The 22,041-nt window shown below is 46.4% G+C and overlaps 1 protein-coding gene across 1 annotated transcript in view; it reads left to right on the top strand.

Annotated features, from left to right (window-relative positions):
* The first annotated feature begins 26 nt into the window (after nt 1-26).
* The window catches only part of ZCCHC14 (zinc finger, CCHC domain containing 14), a 71,173-nt gene continuing 49,158 nt past the window's right edge, over nt 27-22,041 (top strand). Inside the window, exon 1 of the mRNA XM_008582159.1 lies at nt 27-587. Coding sequence (XP_008580381.1) covers nt 27-587 — 561 coding nt within the window. The remainder of the gene's footprint in view (nt 588-22,041) is intronic.

The raw sequence follows: 22,041 nt of genomic DNA, 5'->3' as shown, positions 1-22,041 counted from the left end.
GGTCGCGGCGCGGCGCGGGCGGCAGCATGGTGGAGAAGCGCTGCCCGCTGCAGAGGGACGGCGTGTACCGCTGGTTCTCGGAGCTGCCCTCGCCGCAGCGCGTGGAGTTCCTGTGCGGCCTGCTGGACCTGTGCATCCCGCTCGAGCTGCGCTTCCTTGGCTCGTGCCTCGAGGACCTGGCCCGCAAGGACTACCACTCGCTGCGCGACTCGGAGATCAAGGCCAACAACCCAGCCGACCTGGGCAGCCTCACCAACCTGACGGACGAGGTGGTGCGCAGCAAGCTGCTGGTGTCGCTGGCGCTGCTGGGCTCGGAGCAGCGCGAGGCGGCGGGCGTGCTCTACCGCACGCTCACGCACATCGACTCCATCATCCACAACTACGGACTGCAGCTCAACGAGGGCCGCACGGGCGATGAGTTCCTGCTGCTCTTCACTATGGCCTCCAACCACCCGGCCTTCAGCTTCCACCAGAAGCAGGTGCTGCGCCAGGAGCTCACGCAGATCCAGAGCAGCCTCAGCGGCGGCGGTGGCGGCGGCCACGGGGGCAAGAGCGCGCCCGGGCCCACCTGCCCGGCCTGCCACAAGGTGAGTGTCCGCCCGCGCGCGGGGAGGGCGGCGCCCTGAGCCCCCGTCCCGCGCCCCAAGTCTCCACCCGGCCTCCAGCCCCCACCCTGAGTCCCAGTTCCTAGCCCACACCTGAAGTCTGCACCCAGCTCGCACCCCCGGCCCGCACCCTGAACCCCAACTCCACTCCCACACCCCAAGTCTGCACCCCGAGCTCCACCCAACCTGTACCCCAAGTCTGCAACCCCAGCCCACACCCTGAGCCCCAATTCCACGCCCGCGCCCCCAGCTCTCACCCCAAGCTCCACCCAGCCCCCGACCCGAACCCCAAACTTCTACCTTGCCCCGCAGCCTGCACCTCTACCCCACACCCCAAGTCCCCTCCTCGCACTCCAGGTCCCCTCCCTGTGCCCCCAGGCTGGGTTCTGGGTCGGACGCGGATGTGGGGTGCAGGGGGCAGGGGCGTCGCGGTCAGAATTGGCGGCCCCCTTTGTGCTCTTCCTCCACGGTGTCGCTGGAAACGCGACCAGCCTTTGTCCCCTTCATCGGGCTCCTGGGTGACAGATAACAGTTAAATGTTGTGTGGTTGTGTTCCTTCAAATCTGGTGTTTATTGCCCAGGAGGAGGGGATCGGGCCGGGCCGCCACGCGGGCCTCTGTGTCCCGCGTGGGCGGGAGCGCAGGCCCGCGCGCGTGTGCACGGACGGCCGCGCGTGCGTGCATGCGTGTGTACACACAAGTGTGCGCCCGTGCTTGCGAGCGGGGTGCGCGCGGGGTGGCTCCAGAGCCCAGCTGCTGTGGCAGGCAGACCTCGCGCCTGCGACACAATCACTTCCTGGCCACCCACTTCCCTCGGGACAGCACACCGGGAAGGGCATCGTGGCCATTCGCTTAGAAACGTGAGCTTCTGTCTGAATGTTTCAAAACCGCGTAGACGCCAAGAGTTTGGGCTTAACTATTTTTGACAGACCCCCGGAACCCAAGGCCTAAACCCCTCCGAGAAAAAAGATCTCTACTTGACCACGTGTGATTCGTATTTAGATGACAAACTGATTTTCTTTGCAAAGTGAGAGGTTGCAAGTCAGGACCAGTGCTGCTGCTGAGTGCCTCTTTGCAAGCTCTTTAAGCTCTTTGAAGCTAAAACTTTGATGCGACTTTGCTTTTTATAGAGTGACTGGAAAACAGTCTGGTTTGTGTATGTGTTTTTTTTTAAAGCTGTCTTTCAACCTAGATTGTGGCTTTTCTTTTTTAATGTTTTCCTCTAAGAAGTGGTTGTGGTACATACGTTGGTTTTTATCGATGTCTTATCTTTTTTTGGTGACAGTTACTTCCGAGACTGTGGTTTTCTTTTTATTAAGTGCAGTTCCCACCCTAGATTCCATGTTATGTGCTGGGCAGGAAAATGTTCCAGATGTAAACAGGAAAAGCAGAGTCCTAGGAAATGTAGTTGTTTGTAGTAATCTGTGCAGGCTTTGAGAGCAGGGAATTGTCCCCTCCGACGGAGTCTGTCATTCACAGACAGTTTCATGTGTTGTTCGTTCTCTGTTAAATACCACACTAATCATTTCTACGCATTTGCTACAGTTCTGTCAATTTTCAAAGGGATTTGTAGGTGTGTGCTGCTGCTTCACTTTATGCAGAAGGAGCTGATTCTTATTTTGGTGGGGCAGTAAGCTAAATCTAGAACAAAAATATCCTTTATAAGACAGCCTTTCTGTCAAGCAAAAATCCCTTTGATGAGATGAAGGGGCTAATGTATCCCCCACCTTGGAGGCAGGGGCACCCAGTTTACCAGCTCTGTGACCTTGGTGAGAATCCTCCCACCTCTTTTCCCTTTTGCAGTAGGAGCGGGCGGTACCTCCCTGCAGGCATGTTCTGAGGACTGCTTAGGTCCGCCTTGGCCGTACAGCAGTATTTAGATGACAAACTGATTTTCTTTGCAAAGTGAGAGGTTGCAAGTCAGGACCAGTGCTGCTGCTGAGTGCCTCTTTGCAAGCTCTTTAAGCTCTTTGAAGCTAAAACTTTGATGCGACTTTGCTTTTTATAGAGTGACTGGAAAACAGTCTGGTTTGTGTATGTGTTTTTTTTTAAAGCTGTCTTTCAACCTAGATTGTGGCTTTTCTTTTTTAATGTTTTCCTCTAAGAAGTGGTTGTGGTACATACGTTGGTTTTTATCGATGTCTTATCTTTTTTTGGTGACAGTTACTTCCGAGACTGTGGTTTTCTTTTTATTAATTGTGTTTTTATAGAGGTGTGCTAACTTAGAGCAAGGCACATTTTATAGAATGAAATATTTACAGCTTAGCTTTGAGTGCTCATGTTGGTTTTGAATAGTTACTTGGAGCTGACAATTTTTTTGGTTCATCTTTGGAAAATTGGAGAATTCTATGTGCTTCTTAATAATGAGGGTTATTATAACGAGTAACCTTGGGGCCGTTGTTTACATATTTCAAAACAACTGTGGTTTCTAGTTTTCCCTAAATCCTCAATATCATTGCTAAACTAGGTTCAATCACATTCATCTAATTTTCTGCTCCTTTGCTGCTTTAAAGTTAAGGCCTGACATCGATAAACCCTTTGTTGCCTGGAGTAGGTAACTCATGCGAAATCTAGCACTTAAGCATTTTGCCGTCTTAGTTTCTCTAAATCTAATCTTTGGTGTAATCCTGAAAAAAGCAGCTTCATTAAAGCTCCATTTACATTTCTCTTGTAAACTGTTGTATTTTGAATTGTTTGAGCTTAGAGACTTTACGTTTTTCTTTTAGAGTTAATTGCTTTTAAAATCTTTATTCTATTTAAATTTTTGTTAGCTGTGTTTTCTGAAATATTTGTAATTGCTTTTCCATACTCTCACTGTTTTTATTTTTAAGTTCTTATTGTTCTGAGAACTAGAAGTTTAAAAGTGTGGGGATTGTAAAATAGACACATTTCACTTTTAGAAAGGAAAGTATTCATCGTAGTAAGACTGCTGGAAGTGGAAGTAGTTTTACTCTGCTTAGTAGCTGATAGGTGCTATCAACTTGCTGTTCCTTAAGACAGGATGTTCGAGGATGCTAACCATCGGTTACGATTGGGTTTGGACTTACCACTACATGTCCTTTAATTCTAAATATAAAGCTATAGTTTTGGAAATAGTTTAAAATAAATTTTTCGCAATCTTTTCTTTGTGTCAGTATGCTATGATGTATGCATAAGCTTATTTTTTTATTGCAGTTTTATTGAGGTACAATTCATATACCATACAATTCACCCTTTAAAGTGTACAAGTCAGTGGTTTTATGTATAGTCAGAGTTGTGCAACCATTACCACTATCTAATTTCAGAACATTTTCATCACCCCAAAAAGAAACCCCATACCTGTTAGCAGTCACTCCCAGCCCCTGACAACCACTAATCTCCTTTCTGTCTCTATGGATTTGTTCTGGCTGGACATCTCATCTGAATGAGATAATGCAGTATGTGGCCTTGTGTGTCTGGCTTCTTTCACTGAATATCATGTTTTTAAGGTTCATCATACTGTAGCGTGTATCAGCTCTTCGTCCCTTTCTTTGAGTTATACCCCATTGTGTAGATGGACTGCTTTTTTTGTTAATCCACTCATCAGTGGTGGACATTTGGGTCGTTTCATGTGCTTGTTTTTAGACTTTTTTCCTCTATGGTTAATAGGCTCTTTGTCTTAACTCTCTCATACCTAACACTTAACAAACCATCTTTGGAACATTGTACACACGTGTCCACACATAGCTGTCCTCAGGGACCTCATTCTCCTGATGGGATTTTGCCTGGTGGAGTGCTGGCGTGTTGTACGGAGCTGTCCTTCAGCTCTCCGAGGAGCTGCAATTACAGGTGGCATAGCACACACTGCTGTGGCCGGGGAGAGGAGGCTCCCCGGCTAGCCACTGTGTGCTCCTGGGCAGGTGCAGAGGAGTCGGGTGGGGCTGCGCCTCAGCCCTGAGTCCTCAGTGATATAGATAAGGAACAGCAGAACTACATCAGGGGGTTGGTTTTGTTTTTGTTTTTTTTTTTAAAAAGGGAGTGCTGAAATGTTTTTAAAGTGCTTGGTGCAGAGTTGTGTTGGTGGGGGTGGTCTTCCTTTGGGTGTATGTTCTGTGATACAGTTCTGGAACTGTCTGCTGTGGTTTATACCATGAGTGTCCTATGGTGAGAGCACCGTAGAAACATTGGATATACATTAATACTGTGAAGAGACCTGCTAAGAATTTCTTGCCCAAGGCAAGCAACAGTTTACACCTGCTTTTCATAAGCTGTTGAACATTGTTGCAGTCCAAAGGTGAAAGAAATGTTGGGTAGTCTGTTCTATGGTTATCAAAATGAGGTTAAATGGCTTCTTTGGGTTTCTCCTTTAACCCTAAACTCTGCCTGTTGTAGCTGAAAGTAACCTGGCATTCCACAAGAAGGGACTTTGCTGGAGCAGCTGTTATTATCTCTGATGGTTAAAGGAGTAACTGTGACCTACAGGCACAATTCTTTCTCCAGCTTTAACACTTGTTCTTAACAGCTGCCTAGTCTGTGAACTCAGTTTGGCTGTCTGTGTATAGGTCGCTTCGTTTAGCTTTTATAGGTCTGAAAATCTGTCCTGTTCTTCCAGCGAAGAACATGAGATAGGAGTTGATATAGTTGAATGCAGTTTTAATTGCTGTCTTGTTGCTGGCATATTTATTGACAATGAAAGCCTAGTCATACCTTCTTAGAGTTTCTGTAGCACTGCCATCTACTGTATAATGGCTTAGATTATATGGCACTTTAATTACTGTCCTTTGCTCTCACGTTAAATTAAGGCCGCTAGTCAACGTTTCACAAGCGCTAGTCAACGTTTGCCTTTGTCAACTCAGTGCACGTCTGAGTTCTTATTTTGTGTTGTGTTCTGAAGTGTAGTTGTGGACCCTGGAAGTGTTGTGTCCCGTTTGGGTGTAGCGCGTGAAATGGTGGTGTCGTTTGTATATAGTTAAAGGGTGGCTAGAGGAAGACACCCATGCTGGTCCTGCTGCCTCAGTTTGGAAGCTCACTGTTCATGTGGGCTTCATCTAGCCTGTTTCCTCTCAGTCCTGTGCATAAAGGGTGGCTAGAGGAAGACACCCATGCTGGTCCTGCTGCCGCAGTTTGGAAGCTCACTGTTCATGTGGGCTTCATCTAGCCTGTTTCCTCTCAGTCCTGTGCACTGCGTTTACCTTCCTTCTGGATTGAGGACATTTTGGGTTAATATATATTTTTACAACAGATTTACACATGGGCCTTACAACTTCAGAGGCCACTAGTGGAAGGTGCAATGCTGGTGTGTTGCGTGTGTGTGTGCTGAATTGGTGACTGCTGACCTCCTTGGAGACTGTGAATAGATCAAAAGAAATTCTTGTTATGCCTGGGAAAAGTAATTGCTACTTGAGTATTCTCCCCTCCCCTACCTTAGAGAAATTAGATTTTAGAAAAAGAGCCTTTTTTTTTTTTTTTTTTTTTTTGAGAAACTCTGTTGGAACAGTAGTTATCTTGTTTGTTGTCTCGTTAAAGTAAGAACTGTTACTGCAAGTTCATTGATTCGTTTAGGTTATGGAAGCGTTTCTGATTTGGGACTTTAACCTTCACATGTGCAATTTAGAAGTTAGTTTTAACAAGGTAGTTTTTTCTCCAGTCTTTAGATATTTTTTTTTTTTTTTTTTTTATCTTTTTCCGTGTCTGGCAACGGATCGCAACCCTCAGTGTTGCCCCCGTACCGGACCGGGGACCGGCAACGGGATCGCAACCCTCGGGCGGGGGCGCCGCCGCACCTCCCAAGCGGCGCACTTATCCAGTGCGCCACCGGGCCAGCCCTTTAGATATTTTGATAGTGGAGATACGTGACATATTTTAGAAACATTTCCTCGCAAAAGCAAAAACATAATCAGGAACTAGTAAAATAGGTTAATTCTGAGTAGTTTCTGTTTTTTTCTGGGTTAAAAGTCCTGAAGTTATTTAAAGTGAAGAGAAAACAAAGGAAGATGGAACATCTGTGATGTGACTGATGCTCTGCCCGCCATGTGCCGTGCTGAGCAGGTGTGAGCACACAGGCCAGCCTTGCCGTGTGGGGTGCAGGGAGTCGCTCAACCCTTCATGGTCCCGTGCACACCTGCATCGTCCTTGCTCTCCCTCTTCCTGTTTCCTTTCTGTCCAGGCTGGTCCCTCGCCTCTGCTTTGGTCACATCTTTCTGTTTCCTCAGGGACATTGTTAGGTCAGGTGTCCGAACCTTACCTCTTCCTGTCCCCCTCCTCCTCCCCGCCCCAGGCTCTGACCTGTACTGGTTTCCACCTGGCCCATAAACATGACCATGGTTCTTTGAGCCTTCTAAACGCAACCCATCCTCTAGTGTTGTCCACCTCTGTTAGCTGCTTTGCATTTTGTCCCCGTACAACCAAGTCCTTCCCCTACAGCCAGCCAACAAAAAAGCCTTCCCATTCCTACTTCTCAGCAACAGTCCATTTCAATAGGGTGATGTGTATCCTTCTAGACATTTATGCATGTATAAATACATACTTGTACATTCTTTTAAAACGTTACATATACACATTTAAATACAAACTCTTACCATACGTGGTATTCTTAATGCTCTGTTATATAGCCCGGCTTCTCGAGATCAATACTGGCTATCTCTAATTTCTCACCTTCAGCTAAGACACTTTCTATTAAAGGGAATTCAGCAATCTCTTAAATTAAGAAAAATTTTAAATAGATAAGATGATAAGAGGTGAGAAATTGAAAAGGTACAAGAGGTTATTGGAGGAAAAGTCCCCTACCATGTGGATAGTCAGGACAGGGCACCCAGGCAACATTCTGCTCCCTGCCTTGATTTCCCATTTAAAAAACAAGTTTCTCGGGCTGGCCTGTGGCTCACTCGGGAGAGTGTGGTGCTGATAACACCAAGGCCACGGGTTCCGGTCCCTATATAGGGATGGCCGGTTCACTCACTGGCTGAGCATGGTGCTGACAACACCAAGTCAAGGGTTAAGATCCCGTACTGGTCATCTTAAAAAACAAAACAAAAAACAAAATAACAAGTTTCTCACCCTCTCCGCAGCCATCCAGTTCCCCTCTTAGCAGATCACACAGTTCCTTTTAGAATCTTCCAGAGACACTGTACATATTTACAAATAGGTGACTGGCGTCTCACTGCACACACAGGCCTGTCCCTTGGCTGTCTTTCTTCAGGAGGGTTCTTTCTACATCGTCTGTAAAGAGCATCCTCATTCTGTTGTAGGGCTGCCCTCCACAAATGTGATATTTAATCAGTCTGTGTTGATGGACATTTTATTCCCATATTATTATTACAAACAATGCCGTGTCATTTACATACTATATTGTGCTACCTCCATATTGCAGGCAGTGGATGTGGCCTTTCCCATTTAGGCAAGTTTATCTGTAGACTAGAAGTCTGGAGTGGAGTTGGGTCGAATGGTCTGGGCTTCTGTGATTTTTTTTACGTACTGCCTAGATCTGCCTTTTCAAATCCCTGGAGCAGCGTGCAGGTAGGTGCCTGGCTCTCTGTTCCTCACTGCACTGCAGTGAGTTAGCCTGCTGCTCACTGCTGCTTGCTTCCGCTTGCGGGGGTGGCAGTAGCTCAGAGCAGGGGAATTTTGTCTTCCTGTCCTCCTGGGAGTGAGGTGGAGCACCTTTTCAAGCAAACCGTTTTATTAATTTTTGGCAAGCTGTTCATATTCTATGCTCATCTCTGTTGGGTTGTTGGTCTTTGCTTTATTTTTTAGAAGCTCTTTAAGTTTCCAGGAAATTGCCCTTTATTGGGAGTTGCAAGTATTTGTTTTTGTTTTCTTAATATTTTGTCTTTGCCATGCAGTTTTTCTGGTTTCTTTTAATGTCGTAGTTATCAGTCTTTTTTTGTATAGCTTCCGAGTTTGTGTCATAACTAGAAATGCATTATGCATTATATATATTATGCTCTATACCTATTATTATACTCACATCACACGTAGATAGACATGATGCCTCAGACACTGTAAAGACAGCCCCTTGCAGTGTCTTCTGGTACAGAACATGTGCTGTTTCTCTTTTTACATCTGCAATTTACTTGGTGAAAGGTACAGAACTAGTTTTATGTTTTCCAGATGACAACCTGTTTGTCCCAGTGCTTTCTGTTGCTAATCTGTCTTTCCCTTCCAGGTTTAAAATGATGTTTCTTACCCTGTACTACATGTCTCAGGCATATGGGGGTTAACTTCTGAGCCTCTGTCTGTTTCATCGCTGTCTTTATCTGGGTGACCTCTCGTTGGCCAGATTCATTGGATATGACAGTCCTTATGCCTCTTACCTCTTGTTCACTTTGTGGGTTTCCTACACAGTGGAATCCCCAGGGAAGGGTTTCTTGTTCTGTTTTGAAAAATACTGCTGTTGAGGTGCCTCCCCACATGGTGACTGATGGGGTCCGGGTGTGGCCTGGGCAATAGCCATGAGTCCCTGAGCCTCTACTGGACCCTGGGCACCGCTGGCTCTTCCTGCTTCTCCCATACTTATTTTCAGTTTCTCATCTGCTGTCCTGCACTTTTGACGGTGATATTCCTCTGACTTCTCTCCTTTTCTTCCTTCTTTTTACTTTATAATTTGTGACATTTTCAGCTGTGGTTTTGCCAATCTCACCGATGAATCCAAAAATATCTGGATGCCCAGTTAGACCTCAGGTTCCAAGTGTGGGCTCCAGGTGGCTCAGTGTGCACAGGCGAGCTCCTCCCTTCCCATCCCGGACCTGCTCTGCCCTTGCTCCTACCCCCGCCTGCAGCCAGAAACCCAAGTTTATTTGTTTTTATTTTTACTTTTACTTTTTAAATTATTTTTTAAAATTTGTTTATTGTTATTATTTTTCTACATTCAAAGATATTGTTATGGAGCGGTGGGAGAGGGGTAGGGAAACAGAGGTTTAGGCTTTTTTTAAAAAAGAAAATCCCCTCCAACCAGTCTGTTAGAGGTCCTAAATACCTTCATAGATTGTTCTCCATTGACACTGTCACAGCCCCAGCTCTGTGATGTCCTGGGCTCCCTTTTCCCTCCACTTTCCTCCATTTCCCTTGTCCCTTTCTCTCTTCCTTCCCCTCTCTCCCTATCACACTTGGCCTGATGGTCCCATATATGGCACACTGCTTTGTAGGCAACTCAGATTTGGGGCAATTTGCCAGGGATCCAGGGCACAGACTACAGTAGTCTTCAGGGAATGAGCATGAGCCTAGCCCAGCCCAGCTGCTCTTCCCCTCTGACTCCAGCACGCGTGCTGCGATGTGAGTGAGTGGTGATCTCTAATTTTTAGAGTTAAGCTGATGTCATTGCTTAAAGACTACAAGAAATAACTTTATAGCTGCTCTGTTTTGTTTTTTAATTAAATTATTCAGAAACTTTGATACCTTAATTCTTCTTAGAAATAACATTGACAAATCCAGCTTCTGACCTTGACCTGGGTCTCATTTACTGTAATACCTACTAGTCTCTCTGGCCAGGATCTAGCATGCTGTAATCCCTGCTAGTCTCCCTGGCCTGGGTCTAGTCTAATGTAACACCTTCTAGTGTCCCTGACCTGGCTCTTGTCTACTATAACACCTTCTGGTCTCCATGGCTGGGGTCTACTCTCCATAAAGCCTTCTATTCTTCCTGGCCTGTGTCTAGTCTCTATAAACCCTTTGGTCTTCCTGGCCTGGGGCTAGTCTACTATAAACCTTCTGGTCTCCCTGGCCTTGGTCTAGTCTACTATCACCCTTCTGGTCTTTCTGGCCTTGTGCTAGTCTCCCTGGCCCCACTCCTAGCACCTTGCGACAGTTGCTGTGGTGTCACCAGAACGGTCTTGCTACAATGCCTGTGGGAGTCTCCTCGGGCCTACAGCTCTTAGCCTGGTTTGCTGTGGCTTCTGTGGTCTGCTCATTGCCTGTCTCTACCCCCCTCTGTCTGTGTTTGCAGTTCCTCCTGTTTACTGTGTTCTTGGTACCCGCAGCACCCCCACACCCTACTTGGCTCACACATACCAATCCTCCTGTCACATCCTCATCCCAGACCTTGTGTACCATGTCGTCATAGGTTTCTTTACATATCTGTCACAGACTTTGACTTTCTGGAGGGCAGAGACTGTGCCTTTTTCCATTGCTGGAGCCTAGCAGTCCCTGCCACCTGCTGGGGATTGTTCTGAGCTTCTGGTAGAACCACGTGGGGAGGTGTGCATGCTCAGGGAAGCTACGTGGTGCACACACTCTTCCCAGGTGCTTCTCTCTTCAGAGGCCCCAGTGCTGATGCTGGCTACCAGCTCATACGCTTTATCTTTTTATCTTTTGTCTTCATAATGACTTTTTCCTTTTTTTTTTTTGACTCATTTTATAGCTGTACATTCTAGTGAATTTTAAATTTTAACATCTGTATTCTACTCTTCTTAACTTTAAAATATATTTTTCAAAAGCTGGCAGGCAAGAGCTTTCTTGGGGAGAAACTCTGACATAGGTTGGCATATGTCATGTGGGTTGCAAATACACAAGGTTATGAGCAAGTCAACTGAGAATTGGGGAAAGTCATGCAGTGCTTTGATAGACTTATGTCCTGTGGAGCTGTACAGATGGATTAGTTCATTTATGTAGAGTAATGTTTTCAGCTAAAAGTAAGTTTGTTTGCATTATACTTCTTGAATGTGCACAAAACTTTAAATTGTGGTAAGCCTAGATGTTTTAGTTCACTGTAGAATGGCAATAAACTGAACAGCTTTTGATCATTCCTGTTAAGGTTTAGTTTATATTTTTTTTATTTTAAACAGTGACATCAGATTACTTATAAGAAGGTAGAATTATGGAATTATTTCCTAATTATTTGGGACCTTTACATAAAAGCATCAGTAGAATTACTAGAAATGATTATATCCTCAGATTTTTTACTGATTCATAGCAAATCTAATTAAAACATGTATACTTAGTAACTACTTGTAGAAATATTATAGTCTAGCCTTGAAAAAAGATTAAAACGTTTGAATAGGAATAGATCTAATTTTTGGAGAAGAGAAACAACCCCCTCCACCAGTCTCTTCTGGGAACCTTAATAAAATCTGAGAGCTTGGGATGGATGCCGACGACTCACCATGGTGAAGTTGGTGAAGCGGACTGGGCGTGTGCCGGCTAAAGCCTGCAGCTGGTGGGAGCACTGGGGGCTGCACGGCCTGGATGCCACTGACCGTGGAGACGCTGTGGGGGTGTCTGCATTGTCCGTGGGGACAGCTCCCTCTGACCCTGGTTCCTGGCATATGCTCATGTGGGGATGGCCGTGATGTGCAGTGTTTCTGGGAGCGCTCAAATGTGTGGGTTTTTTCTTTGTCTTAAAAGAAGGGGTCTGAGGCTCATGAACCAGTGTTCCGTTAATATTTGTATCAGGAGGTTAAGTCAGCAGTCAGCGATTTTTCCCTTCGGAATTCTTCATGAAGACAGAGATGGAGAGCAGGTGGTCAGGACGAGGACACGATGCTGGGGACCCTTGTCTCGATGGCTGCGTGCAGGGTGCTGTGCTGAGGCTCCGCTCTGTTGACTTGATCCCTGAACTGCAAGTGAGCTGGGTTCTGTCTGTCGCCTTCCAGCAGCGAGAACACAAACACAAGAGGTTAGCATCCACAACTCGCCAAAGGCGACCTCTGTAGGTAGCTATTTTTATTACGTGAAGCCCAAATTATTTTTTTCGGTTTCATCATTAACAGTAAGGAAGACCTTGAGGAGTGGGAATGAGGTGACAAGGGACCTCCCCTTTGGGGCTCTTGGGGATGCATGTGCGGGGGGCGTAGCCTGCGGTGCTCTAGGCTGGGCCATCCTTGTCCCCACAGCTGCCACCTCTCCCACTGCCCCTTCCTCTTGCTGGTTTGGCGCAGAGCCTCAGCCAGTGCCCTCACTCCTGCAGTCCAGCATTCTGTTGCTGCTGCTGTTTTTCACTTAAGGTAAACTTCAGCCAACTTCCAAAAAGCAAAAAAAGGTAAAACTTACATTTAGTGAAATGCACAAACTTTAAGTGTCCTTCTGTTCTGCTGCTTCTCACCACTGATCAGTTCTGCCTGTTCTAAAACTTCACTGAAGCAGGATCATGGAATTCCATTTTATCTGTTGGCTTCCTCAGCTGCACGGTTTTCAGTGGCTGGGCTGGGTTTCCAGTGCCCTGTCTGTCCTTAACTTTGCAGTCTTCTCACCACTGATCAGTTCTGCCTGTTCTAAAACTTCACTGAAGCAGGATCATGGAATTCCATTTTATCTGTTGGCTTCCTCGGCTGCACGGTTTTCAGTGGCTGGGCTGGGTTTCCAGTGCCCTGTCTGTCCTTAACTTTGCAGTCCACCTGGGGTTAGTGCTGAACCACCCTGCATGGGCGAGGGGCTGGTGGCTGGGCTGTGCCGTGTACCTCCGGCGCCTCCCGTGGTCAGCATGTGTGTCACATCTGCATGTGCTGTGAACCCACAGCATGGTATCACTGTGCGCTTCAGTGTGAATGCATTTTTTAAAAATTAGGAGGAAGATAGTCTTTTATATTTACCTGCATATTTACGATTTTTATGCTTTTCATTTCTTACTGAAGATTGTTTGTTACCATATCCTCTCAGTCTGGAGAACTTTCTTAGGCAGTTTTTGGAGTGTGGGTTTGCTGACAAGAAAGTCTCTTAGTTTTCTTTTATCAGAAAATGTTTTGCTTTTGCCTGTGTTGTGGGAGGATATTTTCACCAGATGTAGGATTCTCTGTTGACAATTTTTTCTTTTCTTTTTTTAAAAAAGATGACCGGTAAGGGGATCCCAACCCTTGTCTTGGTGCCGTCAGCACCATGCTCTCCCAGTGAACCAACCGGCCATCCCCTACATAGGGATCCGAACCCGCAGCTTTGGTGTCATCAGCACTACACTCTCCCAAGTGAGCCATGGGCTGGCCGACAGTTTTTTCTTCCACCATTTTCTAAGATTGAGACGTGTTGTCTTCCTTCTGGAATTCCAGTTGCAAGTATGTAAACCACTGGGTATTGTCCCACAGGTCCCTGAGGCTTTGTTCATTTTTTCTCTTTCGAATCTTTTCTCTCCGTTCTTCAGAGTGCATACTTCCTGTTGACCCGTCTTCAGATTCACCGAATCTTCTGTTACCTCCAAACTGCCATTTGTAGTCATCTGTAAGATGATTGGCCCAACTACTCAGCCATTATTGAAAGTAGAACCACTTGCTTTTTAAAATCCAAGCGTGTGGTGAACATGAACCGTGTGTTCCAGGAAGGATTGATTATCCCTGAGGAAGGGCAGCTGTGGACGAGGGTCAACTCTAACTGGGACATTTGCCATTTAAAGGATGTGCAGAGAAGTTGCTAGATGGCCCAGAGTCTTGAAATTAGTGGGTCTGTTTGGAGACTGTAAATGAGATGGTTGTATGACTTTCCTGGCCCTCGGGTCAGGGTGGGAGGATAAATAACAGGAGGGAGTATGAGGTGTGTGGTGGATTGCAGGCGAGGCAGGTTCAGGCTGGATTTCCCCCACAGTTCTGGAATTCATTGACCATGTCAGATAGCATTCACCTGTTGAGTGAGGGTCCAGTTGTGTCTGCTGTAGGGGTAAATCTTGAATTTCCTGACCTGAATGTCTTTTCTATTTAGTTCCCTGGAGCCCTTTCTAGTCTGATCCTGCTGACTGACCAGAAGAGATTCAGTCTCTTCAGCTCTCTGAAGCAGCTCTCAAGCGGCTCTGCCTAGTTCATCATAGGTGTCCCATAAAGATTCATGGGATGGGATCTGTGCCTCCTGTAGAAATAAAACTATCTCACTGACACTCTGCGGACCTTAGTGTGGTGCCTTCGTTCCCAACCAGGTGATTCCCGCTCATTCTAGCTTCTTCAGGAGCTTGTTCTCTCCCATCCTCAATGCCTAAATGTTATGAAACTGAACTTACATCGTGGTGGGTATCCCCAATGGGTCATAAAACAACCATTTTAATGTGCTGCCTGTTTTGAGTGTTCCAGCTCAGGCGGTTGAATATTATGTTGGAAACCAAAGTGGTCATTACAGCATAGTTCATTTATTGTGTTTGGACATTTAGCCAGTTTCCCAAAGAAAACCCCAGTACTTAAACATACTTCTCACCAAAATATTCACAATAGCAGTATTGTGTGTAGTATGTACTTAATGTCACAAGTCCTGAAGGTGGAAATCCCATGTGGCAAATGCCTCATCTCCATCCTTTTGGATGTGATGTCATGGAATTAAATTTTACCTGAAACTGCAGTGTAGAGGAATAGCAGCTGCTTTCTCTGCGTCTTATGTTACACACATCATGTGATTTGAGTTTTTCTCGATGAGGGAGGGACCGTGTTCAGGACTGGCTGTTTATCCCGCCCAGCTGGGCCTCCCACTGTGCTTCTGTGAGCTCCCACCATCACCCTCCCTGCTGACACTGCACCTTCCTGTGACAACCTTTGCTTTCTTTATCTGCCCCCACACTTGCTGCCCTATTCTGTGAGTTTGCGCCTGAGCTCTGAATGCAAGGAGGGCAGCAGGGCTGTTTGGAGGCCTCCGTGGTGTCACTGGCCAGGCCCCGGTAGCTGCTGGCTGAGCACTTGCTGTGTGACAGCCTCTATTGCAAGAGATTCTCCATGGGAACCCGATAGTGTGATTGTCCTGCTTTGCAGGTGAGAACACGGCTCTGAAGAGGCCAGACCACTGTCTCCCATTGCACATCTAGCGAATGGGGGGCTGGGATCCTTGGTGAGGGTCTCTCTGACTCCAGGGCCAGCATTTGGCATCCCTACAGGAGCTGGTATTTTTCACTATTATATTCCTCTAACTTATTTAAATTTTCTCCCCAATTTTACTAGCATTTGGACTTGTCTCTGCAAGCATTTTATCACATGTTGTGTGAAGTTGAGTTTTTAGTGGAGGGTACCAGTTGCACATAAACAGTGAAGGTCACACTCCTCATCTGCTGCGAGCTTAGCACGTGCACTGGTAGCTCGTGGGCAGGAAGGGAAAGGAGGGGCAGGATGGCAAGAGATGAGCTGTTAATGTGTGTTAGCGTGGTGTTTTTAACGCATTCTGTTAATATATTAAGATGCCACTTTAACTCTGTTTTATGGGTTTACATAACCAGGAAGTGTTGTCTTAGCACGCCGATCCTGATCCTCGGTGGAGGCTGTGCTGCTCCGAGACTGTTTGAGAGTTTGCTGTGTAGTCACTGTGCTAGAACTCTTGTACTGGGTACTTCTGGCTCAGATTTTTAGCAGTAATCTTTTTTTCCCCCATTCTTTTTTTTTTTTTTTTTAATGAGTAGAGGCTCTACGGTAAGAAATATTAAATGTTTTTACGTGAAAAACTTTTTTTGGTTAGTGTTGGCTTTCACTTGGCCTAAGTCAGCAAATAGCTTTCACTATTAAACTATCTATTTTCTAGTTCTGGTTTTTAGAGACACATAATGACTATTTCAGTAAAATGCTTACAAATCACTTTTCTTTTTTGTTTTGTTTTTACATTGACTTGAAAGTATTAAACAGGTTATTCCTTCCTTTCAGAGGCGGGTTACTTGGGAAATAAATTTTAAATAAAAGGCTGTTTTACTTAGTAGGCTTTGGGTGGTAGACACTTTAGAGTTCGTGTACCTGTGGGTGCCTGGCCCCTGCCTACCCTGCACACTCGCCGAGTGGCATCCGGGGAGCCTCTCTGCCCAGCTCCTGCCTCTGGGCCCTGCACACTCCATTCCCACACCCAGAAGGCCCTTCCTGAAGCTCCCCTGGTAGCTCCTTCTGCCAGCCAAGCCTCAGCTCCCCTGTGGCTGCCCCGACCTCTCTTTCTCTGAACTCACCTCGTTTACCTGTTGCTTGGTCCCTTGTCTTGTTGAGGTTGTCTCCACATCTCTGACAGCTCTTTGAGTTGCACCCAGCTTGTGGAGGCAGCTGGTAGAGTGTGCACTGAAGGAAAGAGCAGTTAGGGTTTTAGAAGCTCATTCTTCTATCGTGTTTTTCTAAAAATTTTTTGGCGGCTGGCTGGCACAGGATGGAGCCCTGTACCTTGGTGTTATCAGCATCACGCTCCAACCAGCCAGCCCCTGTTGTGTTTTTTCGTGTCACTCATATCTTGTAGGAAGGTATTTATATTTAGATTTAATGTCTTTAATTTTTTTCCTAGTAAAAAAATTGGAAAAATGTCTTCCTTGTAGAAAAATTAGAAAACGGAAAAATATGTCACCCAGAAATAAGTACTACTGATGTGTCTTCTTTTGTTTGTATTCAGTGCCTGTTTGTGTGTACATACAACGACATACGTTCCACTTTTTTTCACTCATCTGACTGTGAGTACCCCCCATGTCTCTTGTTATCTGAAGTTATTTTTAAAAGACTGCATGGTATTTAGTTATATGGATGTCAGTATATTTACATATTTAAGTATTAGTCTGTTGCTGGATGTTCATGTTGTTTATATCTATTTTTGCTCTCGTAAGCTAAGATAAAACTCCTTGCACAAAGATAAAACACCTTTGACCTCGTCGCTGATGATATCCTTAGACTAGATTCCTCTGAGTGGGGTTAGTGGATCAAAAGGTGCAGACATGATAAGTCTGTTACATCTCACCTGACTGCTGTCCAGACAGTTGCCACCCGATGACATTTGCTAGCTGAGGGTGAAGTCAATCCCCTCCAGACACTGTGAGCGTCTACTCTGAAGAGCATTCTGTTTAGCTGTAGTTCACTCATTTAAGTAACCTTCAAGCTGCCAGGTGCTAGTTCAGCATAGGTGAGCCCTCGTCATCGAGGTCCCTTTGTGAGCAGTGTCTATCTGAGCAGGAGACTGCCTTCCTGGACTCCAGGGCAGGGAGCGTGGGAACCTGGGTGGCTGCTGTCACTCTTAACTGAGTCCCCAGGGCACCTGCTTGTGTGCTTGGGATGACTGCCCGGGGAGGGGCTGGCTCACAGAAGTGCCTCTGGTGTGTGTCCCTTCCGTGCTTTTACGGCGCTTGTCTGCTTACTGTGCATCAGGTAATTCATTTCCCTTCCCCACAGTTACTGCTCCTGTGAGCGCCCCAGTAATGATAGGGAGGGGCTGGCTCACAGAAGTGCCTCTGGTGTGTGTCCCTTCCGTGCTTTTACGGCGCTTGTCTGCTTACTGCGCATCAGGTAATTCATTTCCCTTCCCCACAGTTACTGCTCCTGTGAGCGCCCCAGTAATGATAGCGGCAGCACCTATGCTGTTCTTCCAGTCACTAAGTACTGTAAATACATTTTTTTTTTCCTTTTTGTCTTTTTTCGTGTCCAGCAACGGATCGCAACCCTCAGTGTCACGCCCGTACCGGACCGGGACTGGCAACGGGATCGCAACCCTTAGTGTTGCGCCCACACCTCACTCAGCCAGTGAGCAGGAACCGGCCTGTATGTGGGATCCGAACCCTCAGCGGGAGCGCCGCCGCCGCACTCCCAAAGCGGCGCACTGTAGCAGTGCGCCACCAGGCCGGCCCTGTAAATACATTTTAATTGTCACAAAAACCCCATGAGGTAGATGCCAGTGTTTCCACTTCACGGTGGAGGAGACACAGTGAGCTGGGGCTGCCCTGATGGAACCTGGGGCCGTGGCCTGGGGGGGGGGGCTCATGTGCCACCTGGGTTTCCTTTATGCTAACTCACCACATCGGTAGTTACCGGTCCTCAAGTCTGCAGTGGGTTCTGCTCCTTACTGGCCAGATGACTTTGGAGAAAACATTTAGGAGCCGACATGGGGTTTTTCTTATTTTTAACATGGAGATAATTAGGTCTGTACACGAAACAGTGCCTGCCAAGGATCACGTAGATTAAAGCGTATGTGAGGGTAATGGATTAAGTGCTAAGAACTGCACAAAGCATGTGTAAAGCTACACTACTACGCAAGTTGTCGGGTTGAGGCAATAGCAACACTAATTGTATGGCTAGGGCAATTCATAACTAAAGCCAAAATGTTTTGTTATTTTAGTTATGCTAAGTTTTCGTTTGTATTGTCAGGGCTAGGGCTCAGACCCTTCAAACCCTTTATACAGATGGGGTTACCAGATCCCTCACATGCCAGGCTGGGTCACTAGACCCCTCACATGCAGGTCCACGCTAGGTAATTGGGAAAGATCCTGGGAGCTATTAGGCAGATGACACAATTTCAGTCCTCAGCAGCAGAAGCAGTGGTGGCAGTGGCCTCTTGGAGCATCCTGGAGGCACTCGTAGCAACAGCCTCCAGCAGCAGTAGTGACATCCCTGTGGCCTTCCTGGGGGTGGGGAGCCCGGTGGATCAGAGCTGCTCATGCTTTATACTTAAGTCCATAACCCAGGACACCTGGGTGCACATGCGCAGTTACATTAGACAATAACCAAGGAACACCTGGGCGCATGTGCATATTTACATCAAATGCTTGGCAAGATTCTGAACACCTGAGGGGCCCTGACCATTTTCCTATATTTTCCCAACAGTGTGGTTATGACACTAGTATTTCCATTATTTTATCCTTCATGGCCTTTCATGGCATCTCTTTACATCTTAGGCATTCTGTTTGCACCTGGCTTTTTAAACATCGCCTCAGCAATCTTTTCATGTTGAAAGCTGGCTTTCTCATACCCTTTTGTGTTTTTCACAACATGCATTCCTGGTATTTCACCATGTAGTGTGTCTCTTGGTTTAACCAGTTCCACGTTAGTAGTACATAAGTGCTTCCAGTGTTCTGCCATTGTGTACCATGCTGCAGGGAATAACTTTGTATATAATATGTCGCTTTGAATGTGTTTGGGCGTGCCTGAGGATAGAATCTGGAACTTGTAACCTCACAGGTGAGGGAAACATGTCATTGTGTTTTTGTAGACGTTCCCCCTGTTGATTCTGACAGAGGTCCCCTCCAGTCACCTGCCACATCCCCTTCAGTTCCTTATCTTCATCACAGACGATCTGTTTAAATTATAACACAGGGCTGGGCCATTGAAGCTTTTTCTTAGATTTCTTCTTGTTCACTTGGATGTTAAATATTTGAATGCAGCTTCATGCCAGCCCTCCTCCAGGCATTGTTAGGGCAGATTAGAAAAGGCAGAAGTATTGGGTCCATCTTCAAGAACTTGGGGGGGTTGTCAGAGCACATCTGCCTGCAGGTGCAGTTAGAATTAAGCAGTTCACTGACTTTTAGGGATTGGGCTCAGTGGGATGGCAGGAGTAGGAGAGGCTTTCCGTAGATATTCTCTGCTTTGGGCTGGATCCCAAGGGATTACAGATGGAAGAGAAGAGGTTGCTTCTGCCTGCGAAGTCCTAAGACTTTCCCTGAGGGAAAAGAAATTGGATTGGGGTCAGGTTTCTCGCCCTTAGTACTACTGATGTTTTGGGCCAGACAGGTCTTTGGGGCCCATGCACTGAAGGGTGTTGAATAGCATCCCTGGCCTCCACCCCTAGTGCCAGTAGAATCCCCACTCCCAGTTAAGACAGCCCAAAGCGTCTCCAGACACATATTACCTCGGGGGGAAAATTGCCCCCAATTGAGAACCCCTGGGTTAGGGAATAATGGAAAATAAGATTTTATAAGTAAAATAAGTATTAAAATATAGAAGAGTTCTAAAAATTAGGTAAGGGGGTTTGAGCCTAATGCTGTGGATGTTAAGGAGCTATTTGTGGGGGTCAAAAAAACACACCTGAACTTTAAAGGACCATGAGGATTTCCATATCAGGCTCATTTTCGTATGACAGCCTCATGCTGACACCATTCGGGTCGCCAGTACTTGTAGAGGGGCAGGAAAGTGAGGAGGGCAGCAGTGGTTGGTTGCAGTGCCCTCAGTGTGACTGGTGGTCTTCGTGGGGCGTGGTCCACAGGGGAACTGTCCTGGCACCCTGATATGCGGATGCGTTTTTGAGTTCACCTGACTAATTTTCTATGCAGTGCTGGGATTCCCCTTACATTCCACCTAAAAGTGGGTTATTCAGCCTTTGGACATTTTGATCATGGTGAGCCCCTTTATCTTGAAATAGTCTTATAACATGGGCTTCACCTGAGAGCTGGTTAGAAATGCAAAATCTCAGGCCTCCTCAGCCCTTCTGAATCAGAACCTGCATCATAACAAGACCTAGAGACATTTTTCACTTTAAAGATTGGAAGCAGCTGTTGCCACCTATTTAAACAGCTGTAACAATCAGAAGATTAACTCTCTAAGAACCAGGGTGCAGCTGCTGGAGTCCAGGTGCCTGGACTTTATTTCATTAGTGTACCCCTGGGTGTACGGCAAATGTTGAACCCAAACTGGCCTTCCTGGAAGAGCCACAGAATGGCGTGTGTGCCCCGTGACCACCAGAGCATGCCTCGGGCTCACAGTCGGATTTCATTCATGGGTTATAGCTTTCTCAGGACTCAATCAGTTCTGGTGAAACACTCTGATGACTATTACATAATTTAGATTGTGGGAATTTTACTTTGAAATAGAAGTGCTTTTTTATTCATTGAATCCTGAATTTCATTAAAAGTTGGTGATATAGTTAAATATTTTACAGATACTTATTAAGTGCCTACTTCATGCCAGGCACTGTTCTAAGTGCAGGGGATACAACAAATAGTGAACAAAACAGACCAGAAAAGACCTGCCTTGCTAAGAAGGTGACATTTGAGTATAGACGGAAGGCAGCGAGGTAGTGTTCAGGGCAGAGGAGCCAGGGGAGGAACTTGGTGGGTGGGACCACTGCATCCACCCAGGAGCGGCCCGGTGGGTGGTGGGAGGGCTGGTGGTGCCTGTGAACAGCACGATGGGCTGGGACAGCAGAGCATACATATTGATTGTGCTTTATTCAAAAGAGATTTTGAACAAATAGAAAACCTGTCACGGTTGAGTCGGCTTGTCGTTGGAGAGCATTTTCTCCCAGGCTTTGTAGCAGTAGCAGAAGGCAACATTTGGAACTGATCAAGGCTTTATTCTCATGTGCATGCAGCCGGATGGCTGGAGCTCTGCGTGTGAGCGTGAGTCAGAGAGCATCTGAGTTGAACTGCCTGGGTCACGTGGAGCAAATGAACTTAACCAAAAATAACTGAGAAACAGCATTTCTGGGAAACACACGTGTAATGTAAACAAAGGAGCAAAGTAAAAGATAAAGATTGGTTGGAAAAAGTGACCATTTGGAAAAGCAAGAAGAGCTTTGGGAAAAAATACCGAGGAGAACAAGTATTTCTTTTCCAGTAGTTATAATTTTAAAGTGTTTTCTTTCATGTATTTATGTCAGATCAATGCATGTGTTCTGGGAGGGCAGCTCATGAATTCCCCTGCATTTGTCCTGGTGGCAGATGGACTTACAGACTTTAGCTCTTCTGTCCATCCACAGGAAGGACTTCCTGTTTTCTCTTTTCCTGCTGAGAACTGACCAGACGCTGGATGCAGTGTAAAACCTGGGCTGGGGGCAGGCATTGATTCTCAGCCTGGCTGCAAATTAGCATCACTGGGGGGCTTCACGCGCAAAAGAAAAGAAGCCCCGCTTCCAGAAATTCTGATTAGATGGCGGGCGGGGGG

Source organism: Galeopterus variegatus, unplaced genomic scaffold, assembly GCF_000696425.1.
Source record: "Galeopterus variegatus unplaced genomic scaffold, G_variegatus-3.0.2 Scaffold2527, whole genome shotgun sequence".
NCBI lineage: Eukaryota > Metazoa > Chordata > Mammalia > Dermoptera > Cynocephalidae > Galeopterus > Galeopterus variegatus.
This window is presented reverse-complemented; position numbering and strand designations above follow the sequence as displayed.